This window comes from Coregonus lavaretus, assembly GCF_964263955.1.
Source record: "Coregonus lavaretus genome assembly, chromosome: 26".
Lineage (NCBI taxonomy): Eukaryota > Metazoa > Chordata > Actinopteri > Salmoniformes > Salmonidae > Coregonus > Coregonus lavaretus.
Genome location: NC_140013.1, coordinates 28,241,917 through 28,252,001, shown reverse-complemented (window position 1 = coordinate 28,252,001; position 10,085 = coordinate 28,241,917). Strand labels below are relative to the sequence as shown.

Sequence of the window (10,085 nt, the reverse complement as noted above, 5' to 3'; positions counted from 1 at the left end):
CACAGCACGGATGCCTTCCACAGCACAAACACATTGATCCATCAGTCTAATCGCTGATATTCCAAAGCAATGAAATGTGCATATTCAAAAGGGGTAAAATGATTTGTTCCAGATAGTGCCCGTCTGTAAACAGTTCTAGATACTCAGGCAGCACAGCAATGGCAATTTCCTCTGAGGACTTCCCTCTGCCTACTCTCCACTGAGGCAGAAAGAACTGCTTAAAACTCTTCTTGACCCATTTCTTTATCAGTGGGAGGCTTTTATGGGGCTTATGTTGTGTCAGATGCATTCACACTTAGGAAATTAAGCCTTCTGCCTGACAGCATGTGTATAAATTGAGTATATATATGGCGGGAAGATAAACAGAATTGACGTGGTATTATGTTGCTGTGCTAAAAGACTGTCACCTTCCTCAGGGTAGAAAAAGTCAGTGGCTCTCTCAGCCAACCCACCATATCTTGTCATTTTGAAATAAAATGCAGAGTGGATTATTTAGCTAGCGGCCTTTGTTGTTGACATGTTTCTTGCTCCTCCTCTCTCCTGGCAGGTAATGAAGAGACATAAAACCAATCCTGGAGATGCCGAAGAGAAGAGACATTCTTGCCATCGTGTTGATAGTGTTACCGTGGACTCTGCTCATCACCGTTTGGCACCAAAGCGCAATCGCTCCGCTGCTTGCCATCCGAAAGGGTACATCCTCCACTTTCTCATAGGTCCTCTGTTGCATGGTGTAGGACTATTCAATAGCCAATTCATCCAATCCAATCAGGTCACATGCCCAGTTACAGAATATCATGGTACAGTACAACAAATGCCTTCCACAGGGTCTGTTATAGATCCCTACGTGGTGGTGTGCGTCATCAGATTGTAATATAGGTCATTTGTCAGTTAAGGCTATCCAAAATGCACTTCTTGGTAAGTGGCCTTTGATTCGTGCAGCCCCATCCGCAGCCTGTGCTTGGAGTAAAGCTAATTTACTCTCAGCATATGGTCTTCAGCAGCCATTCAGCTAATCTATTTAGCAGTTAAACTGTAGCAGACTTTTCAAATCAAAAGGAGACTAGATTAATTTCTAATGCCCTTTAATCAGCATCTGAAATAATAATCACTGTTCCCTAATGGCTTCCAGGCAGGCTTTATTGAATCTCCTGAGTCAATGTGTTTATGTGGCTTCTACATACTGTACACAAGCCTGAGACGTTATCACACTCTCACATTATGACCCCCCCCCATAAATGTGACCCTAAGTGACCATAATAAACCAACAGTGTGATATGTCAAGTACAGTACTCTGTCTGGTGAACAGAACCATATTAAAAAGGCCCAATGCAGCTGTTTTTATCTCAATATCAAATCATTTCTGGGTAACAATTAAGTATCAAAAAGAAACAAAAATAGCTTCTTAACAAAGAGCAATTTCTCAAGCAATAATTTTGCTAGGACTGTCTGTGCCGCTTTCTTACACAGAAAGCAGTACAGGTCCTAATCCAGGCACTTGTCATCTCCCGTCTGGATTACTGCAACTCGCTATTGGCTGGGCTCCCTGCCTGTGCCATTAAACCCCTACAACTCATCCAGAACGCTGCAGCCCGTCTGGTGTTCAACCTTCCCAAGTTCTCTCATGTCACCCCGCTCCTCCGCACACTCCACTGGCTTCCAGTTGAAGCTCACATCTACTACAAAACCATGGTGCTTGCCTACGGAGCTGTGAGGGGAACGGCACCTCCTTACCTTCAGGCTCTGATCAGACCCTACACCCAAACGAGGGCACTACGTTCATCCACCTCTGGCCTGCTAGCCCCCCTACCTCTACGGAAGCACAGCTCCCGCTCAGCCCAGTCAAAGCTATTCGCTGCTCTGGCACCCCAATGGTGAAACAAGCTCCCCCACGACGCCAGGACAGCGGAGGCTATCCTAAGTTGAATGCACCAATTTGTAAGTCGCCCTGGATAAGAGCGTCTGCTAAATGACTTAAATGTAAATGAGTGGTCTGAGTGAGGGACCTAATTGGACGAACCTAAGGGGAGGGATGTGTAACCTGAAAGCTAGCCATTATTGGCAGAGAGGTTTGAAACTCTTTGTTATTGTTATTATTAACTTATACCGCCTGGTGATGTCGCCAGGTAGGCCAAAACTCATTCCCACCAAAACAGGCTGAAATTTCAGGCAGTCTTTTCAAACAGCTCTTACACTAAAACAGCATTATCATCGTTTTCACAGTATTATTCCAACCTCATTGTGGAAATATATATAAAAAAACAGGAAAATTCCATTTTTGACACCACTGGGCCTTTAAGGTGACAGTAAATCAATAGCGTTCTTTGCCTCCTTCCATTTGCCATCAAGGTGAAATGTAGGATGTAATATAGGCAGGTGTCCACAAATCATCTGCAGCCTTCTCTTTGTTTTGTCTTAAAAGGAGCAGGGGGTTGCCAGAATGCTTTCTGGCAGCCACCGCAGAACATCTGGCCATCAGGAGATTGTGTTAATCTGCTGTGTGATGCAGAAATATCATTTTTATGTCTGAAGTGAGAACCTCCGCTCTAACTGAGCGCCGATAAAAATTGCCATTAGCTATGGAACAATGTGGGGAGAAATGAACTACCTTAATGATCCAATAATGATATTCTATCCATCATAGAGGGCTATGAGGGCCACATAATCATAGCTCCACTACTGGAATAGACCCTGTCCCTGCCATGGCTGTTCCAGCTGAATGAGTAGAGGCAGCCAGTGGAGCCGCTGCCCTAACCATACTGTAGCCATGTTGTCCACTCACCTCACGCTGCCTGCTTTCGCTTTTTGCAGCCTGTCACCACCTAGTAAAAGAGATCTTTATCATACCAGAGAGGCTTGCAGTCCATCGACACCGACTCGCAGGTACTTGCCTCTTGGATTGTGTCACCTGAGATTATACAGCGGGCAACCCCGCCCCCGGGGCGTGCTAATGCCTTACATGTCTTCCTGTTCCCCTGCAGATGATGGAGCCGACGGAGGGCGGAGGGAGGCGGGCCAGGCCAGCGACTCTAAGGAGTACTGCTCCTCTGATAAGGACATAGTGGAGGTGGTGAGGACGGAGTACGTGTACACGCGGCCGCCGCCATGGTCCGACGTGCTGCCCACCATCCACATCATCACCCCCACCTACAGCCGCCCGGTCCAGAAGGCAGAGCTGACGCGGCTGGCCAACACCTTCCTCCACGTGTCCAACCTGCACTGGATACTGGTGGAGGACTCTCAGAGGAGGACCCCGCTGGTCACACGCATGCTCCGGGAAACGGGCCTCAACTACACCCACCTGAACGTGGAGACTCCCAGGAACTATAAGTTGCGTGGGGACACGCGGGACCCCAGGATACCCCGGGGCACCATGCAGAGGAACCTGGCGCTGCGCTGGCTCAGAGAGACCTTCAACTCCAACAGCAGCCAGGCAGGCATTGTCTACTTCGCTGATGATGACAACACCTATAGCCTGGAGCTGTTTGAGGAGGTCAGTACAGGCCTCTCATGGCCACGTCCAGTCCACTAGATTCACTTTAGTAACACTGAATATAATGGTAGTGGGTAGTTTACAACACATAATGTACATATTTTTGTCGTTTTACACGGCTCCTAATTTAATTTAAGAATTAATCGAATGTATTTTAACATGAATGGTGGCTACTCCTACTCCTAGTAGTAATATATTGTAGTTATTGCCTGAAGTATTTTGATTCCCATTACCAACAACAGTGGTTGAGGATAAGTTTGAACTTGGTAATCAGTGCCTCAGGCCATCCATTTTGAGTCAAGACACATTGGCTTGAATGGATGCTGTTGAGCCCTGAGGCATTAGCCTCAGGTCTTGTTAGTGTGAACGGGGCAGGTTGTAAATGGTGCGGTCTGTATCGATGGGCCTGTCATTACCTTTCCCTGGAAATCAGGCAGAGTGCTCTCCCTCTCCCTAGAAGCCTTCCATCACTTACACCCAGCACCAGCGCTCTTTATAGGGGAGAGTAACAACCTATAGAGCTGAGCTTGAGCTAGCTGCCTCTGGGCTGACCGATAGAGAGAGTCAGTGAGAAACCACTCCGACCCAACTGTAGCAGTAAATATCAGACCATTCTCATCGACCTGCTAACAGGTGTAAGTCATGGAGGGGATGGCTATAACAGCTACATGCGAAGAGGTTGAAAGTAGACATCCATCCAAGAGATTGCAGTTGGATATGTCATGTTGTTGTGATCTGGACTTGAATTAACCTGAATGGAAAGATGCCAGCGTGTTCAGCTTGACCTGACATTTGAAATATGAAAACTGGTACAAATTAAATCATTCATACACTATTAGAAAAAAAGGTGCTATCCAGAACCTAAAAGGGTTCTTCTGCTGTCCCCATAGGAGAACCCTTTGAAGAACCCTTTTTGGTTCCAGGTAGAACCCTATTGGGTTCCATGTACAACCCTTTCCCCAGAGGGTTTTCCATGGAACCCAAAAGAGTTCTGCCTGGAACCAAAAAGGTTTCTACTTGGAACCAAAAAGGGTTCTCTTATGGTGACAGCCGAAGAACCCTTTTGGAACCCTTTTTTCTATGAGTGTAATGTCATGAACTCTTGCCCAGAGTTGGCAATAATATGATGTGGATACACAGGTTACAAATACAACGGCTGAATCAAATACATACAGCAAGGAACTGTAATGGCCAACCTAACCTTCTGGTGTTGCTCCATTACACTACATTAGGCAGATTCTCTCACCCAGAGCAGAAGCAAGATGTTCTCAAAACCAGCAAAATTGTGTTTCTCTATACCCCGTTTTAAGTCCAAACCAAACCATGGGAAACATTCCATGTCGAGAGACATGGGCAGAGACTCTGCTGTAAATTGTGAAAATTAAAACACACTATATATACAAAAGTACGTGGACACCCCTTCAAATGAGTGGATTCAGCTATTTCAGCCACACCCGTTGCTGACAGGTGTATAAAATCGAGCACACAGCCATGCAATCTCCATAGACAAACATTGGCAGTAGAACGGCTCAGTGACATTCAACGTGGCACTGTCATGGGATGTCACCTTTCCAACAAGTCAGCTCGTCAAATTTCTGCCCTGCTAGAGCTGCCCCGGTCGACTGTAAGTGCTGTTATTGTGAAGTGGAAACGTCTATGAGCAACAACGGCTCAGCCGCGAAGTGGTAGGCCACACAAGTACACAGAACGGGACCGCCGAGTGCTGAAGAGCGTTGCACGTCTGTCCTCATTTGCAACACTCACTAACGAGTTCCAAACTGCCTCTGGAAGCAACGTCAGCACAAGAACTGTTCGTCGGGAGCTTCATGAAATTGGTTTCCATGGCCGAGCAGCCAAGCTAAGCCTAAGATCACCATGCGCAATGCCAAGTGTCGGCTGGAGTGGTGTAAAGCTTGCCGCCATTGAACACTGGAGCAGTGGAAACCCATTCTCTGGAGTGATGAATCACGCTTCACCATCTGGCAGTCCGACGGACGAATCTGGGTTTGGCGGATGCCAGGAGAACGCTACCTGCCCCAATGCATAGTGCCAACGGTAAAGTTTGGTGGAGGAGGAATAATGGTCTGGGGCTGTTTTTCATGGTTTGGGTTAGACATGGCGGGCTTCGCCATCAACCTGCGGCTCATTCTCTTCAAGCCCCAGGCCTACTTCAAGCTGAGGGGAGTGTAGGGAGGCTACCAGGAGAGCAGCCTGCTTCGGGAGCTTGTCACACTCAACGACCTGGAGCCCAAAGCAGCTACGGGTAGTTCCAGTGAAGGGAAATCTTAACGCTACAGTATAGCCTACAATTATATTCTAGTCAATTCTGTGCTTTCAACTTTGTGACAACAGTTTGGGGAAGGACCTTTCCTGTTTCAGCATGACAATGCCCCCGTGCACAAAATGAGGTCCATACAGAAATGCTTTGTCAAGATCGGTGTGGAAGAACTTGACTGGCCTGCACAGAGCCCTGACCTCAACCCCATCGAACACCTTTGGGATGAATTGGAATGCAGACTGCGAGCCAGTCCTAATTGCCCAACATCAGTGCCCGACCTCACTAATGCTCGTGGCTGAATGGAAGCAAGTCCCCGTAGCAATATTCCAACACTGAGTGGAAAGCCTTCCCAGAAGAGCGGAGGCTGTTATAGCAGCAAAGGGGGTACCAACTCCATATTAATGCCCATTATTTTGGAATGAGATGTTCGACAAGCAGGTGTCCACATACTTTTGGTCATGTAGTGTAGCTCATGAAATATGCATCTGCCATAGTTAAACAACATCACTGTAAAGGGGTGCATTAATTATTAAGCTTTCATAAAAAATGCTTATGTTGCCTTTCCAAAGCCACAAGGAATATTTACAGGCAGCGCCTGCATCTATTTTTATCATATTTATCCTTCTGTATCCTTCTCCTTCAGCATCCACATTCAACATTGTGAACCAGATCACTTAGAACAGAATATATCACCTAAGTTGAATACTTTTTTAGATTATAAAATAAGTATTTGATATAAAAGGTAAATAGAATGATATTGCTTCTGGTTTAGGTATCATGTGGTGTACTGATGAAAATGGGCCACAGTTTAGGAGTTGAACTAACCATTTCCTACTGTGTTCTCTATTGACTAAGCCATCAATTCCATATATTAAAGACAGATAATCAACCTATAGCAGTATAATCACCCGATTACAATATCAGTCTGTTTCTGATGACAACTCACTTTAGAGCCTCTGTGAACCAGTACAGATCCCCATCTCCTCACTCTCTCCCGCGCTCCAGATTGATTAATACACCTGGATGTCTGTCGTCTCCCTTTAAAGTTTGGGATTAGTTTCCTTTGTTGTGCTCTGACTTCAAGAACATAGGCAGACTGTCTCTGTGGGCCTCCCCCATCACTCGCCTCGCCCCAGTAAAGGAAACATAGTTTACACACACACAGACAGAGAGAGACAACAGGAAATTTAGCACAAACACTTAAAATTCACGACAATTGGGCAGCACTTTGTGGCATTTCCACTTGCTCAGCTCTAAACTGAGGAGGGATGGGGTACTGTTTCAGCACTGATTCCCGTCAGTGGCAGCATTGGAAACATTAATTTTCACATTGTAGCATGGAGGGGGAGGGGCAACCCCCCTGACGATGCTCGAGCAAGTTTCATTCCAGAACCAAACCCTTGAGGAAAACAGCTATTTCACTCGTAGGAAAGATGCATGATCTAAACTTGTGATAAAAGTCAGTTTTCTAATGAACAGAAATCACACGTGACCCTTGGGAGAGGGTGATGTCATCCCTAACACACAATCATGCGAAATGTTATCTGGGTGGCTAGCCTGGCAGAGTCCTGGTCTCGGTGGCCCAGATGTGTTTCCAAACTGCACTCATAAACCCTGGCCCCCTCCATCCTGTTCTCACACACACGTCTCCTCTCTGATCCCCTGGGCTGATGGGTGATCATCAGATACGGCTAGAATACTGGGACACACACAGAGTGAGCCCTGTTTCCACAGTGTTGTCCTACCCACCCACCCACCAGACAAATCTCCTCTCCCTGCTACACACTTCCACAACAGTACACCAGCACCAGTATTATTGCTACTGCTTTGAGTGTGGATAAATGACTCTACAGTTCAGCCCTCCTTATTAGAACACTTCCTTTCATGATTTGGCCGGCTCTCTCTCGCTGCCAGTGGCGCAGAATTACAGTCGACAAAGAGCGGGCGGCCGGGAGATCGTTTGATGCTGGAAGACTAAAGGACAAATCTGAGCCTCTGAGGAACGGAAGAGGCTCGGCACCTTTCAAGCATCTCCTCAACCAACCTGCTCTTCTTCTCCCATCCACTCTCTGTAATGGCCCTGGTCCTCAAACCCACTTAGCTCTGTCCACATTTGCTCTTCTTAGGCTGGGTCCATCAGGGTGGCCCTGCATGGCTCCTGTGATACATGCAACATACACAACGTAGCCTTCAGCTCTATTTGTATCATTGTTTGCAATGAAAACTATCGTCTCCTGTAATTACTGTATCTTGCCTTTTTGACACATCTCGTATAGACACTGATACACTGATCCTGTTAATTAAAAATACAAACAGCACAAAGATGAGTAACTCTCTCTGTCCTCTCTTCCTGTCTATCCAGATGAGGTCAACAAGGAAGGTATCTGTATGGCCCGTGGCCTTCGTTGGTGGTCTGCGGTACGAGTCGCCCAAGGTCAACGCAGCGGGGAAGGTGTACGGCTGGAAGACTGTGTTCGACCCTCACCGGCCCTTTGCCATCGACATGGCGGGCTTCGCCATCAACCTGCGGCTCATTCTCTTCAAGCCCCAGGCCTACTTCAAGCTGCGGGGAGTGAAGGGAGGCTACCAGGAGAGCAGTCTGCTTCGGGAGCTTGTCACACTCAACGACCTGGAGCCCAAAGCAGCTAATTGCACTAAGGTAGATAGAGCAAAATAGATGCTTTCTTTTTACATGTTATACTCTGTCATTTTACACCATAATATCCTCATTTTACCTATTGGTATTTTATATAATGTCAGGCAAATGTGAAATCCATACTCTGATGATCCTCTGGAGGATCCAACTTTAGTGCAGAGGCAGTGGCAAGTTCACTCTCTCCAAAACAACTTCATATATAACCAGGTGCTAAAAATGTCAGCGGATCGATTAGGTAACTGGCAGGCTCCCCACACATAGTGGGAGTGATTGTAAAAGGCTTAAGGGCACGGTGTGGTGTTTCATGCCCACTTCATCTCCGACCTGGCTGTTCCCTGCCTGGCCCTGGCCGTAGCCCCAGCTGCTAAGCCTCTCCCTGGGCAGAGAGGAGTCACCCAGGGGCCTTAGCTCACCACCACTCACACTTACAGGATGGGATATTCAGCCTGATTATATTCAGGACTCCTGGAGGGGAGTAGATGAAAAGAGGGGGGTGGAATGGAGCAGGGGGCGTCCTAGCATGCATTCAGCCCAGATGAGCACAGGGAGAGGGATGAGCCGTGCTCCTGCACCTCTCCTCCTTATAATCTACCTCTTCAGACGCAAGTGTGACTATTAACCTCATCTACACCTGGGTAAAGTGGGAGTTGGCTCAGGGTGGAGGCAGCTCAAACATGCTCCATGCATAATTCATTACTGAGGTGGAGGAGATGAAAGGTAGGGCTGCTCAGAGACTGAGGGGAGAGAGGAAGAAAATGAGCTCTATACGTCGATTCATTTCCACCATCAATCTCCTGGATGTGTATCCAGTCTCCAGGGCCAAATCATCCCACTCCAAAGGCTTGATTGGGGCTATAGTTACCGGTACGTGACGCACCCAAAAGAACTGAGCAGCATCCCTTACAAAGAGCCAAAAAGAAGAGCAAGTACTTATTTTTCCAATACGGCCACTCTCTATTCACTATCATATAATGTTGAGCAGGGCCGAGCTGACACGCCGGAGTACATTGTTATAGATAGGTTTCCAATTGTACCATCTGTACTGCTCTTGTTGCTATATCTAGAAGTAGATGCTCAGAAGAACATCACCACAGCCCACGCGGAGAGGAGAGAGGAGAGTGGAGGAGTGGATGGGTGTGTGTTATATCGTGAGAGTGCTGCCTGATGCTGATTATTTTCTCTGATATTTCTCTACAGATTCTCGTTTGGCACACTAGGACGGAAAAACCTGTCCTGGTAAATGAGGGAAAGAAAGGATTTACAGACCCCAATGTGGAGATTTGAAGTTGTCTTCTTGGGCGATGGTAAAGAGACAAATTATTCAATTGAGTTCACATCTCAGACTTATTTTACAAATGTATATAAAAAATATTTGTATGACCTTTGGCGAACAGGGAAATGGTATACCAATGATAAGCACATTTCGGGATATTGTTTGACTTATCCATTGCTTTTACAGACACCCACATTTTTGGGCTAAGGTCACTAATAACTGTAAGCGTTATTACAACTATACTGATCTGTACTGCAAATTGACTTAATTATGAATGTGTGTAATTTCTCAGTGAGTCCATGCTCTCTGTTCCAGGTGGTTGTCTAATATGGACCCTGAGAAGAAAAAAAGACCATCTCCCAGTGCAAACAGTGTTCATGTCTTATCA

The 10,085-nt window shown here is 46.7% G+C and overlaps 1 protein-coding gene across 1 annotated transcript; it reads left to right on the top strand.

Moving 5' to 3' along the window:
- Positions 1-578: 578 nt before the first annotated feature.
- Positions 579-9,708, top strand: LOC311101892 (galactosylgalactosylxylosylprotein 3-beta-glucuronosyltransferase 1; the record flags this gene model as incomplete). Its single annotated transcript, XM_084143129.1, has 4 exons — positions 579-690; positions 2,979-3,490; positions 8,131-8,427; positions 9,622-9,708. 4 exons carry the CDS (start codon positions 579-581, stop codon positions 9,706-9,708), a joined length of 1,008 nt encoding a protein of 335 aa, XP_083999255.1.
- Between the last annotated feature and the right edge of the window lie 377 nt (positions 9,709-10,085).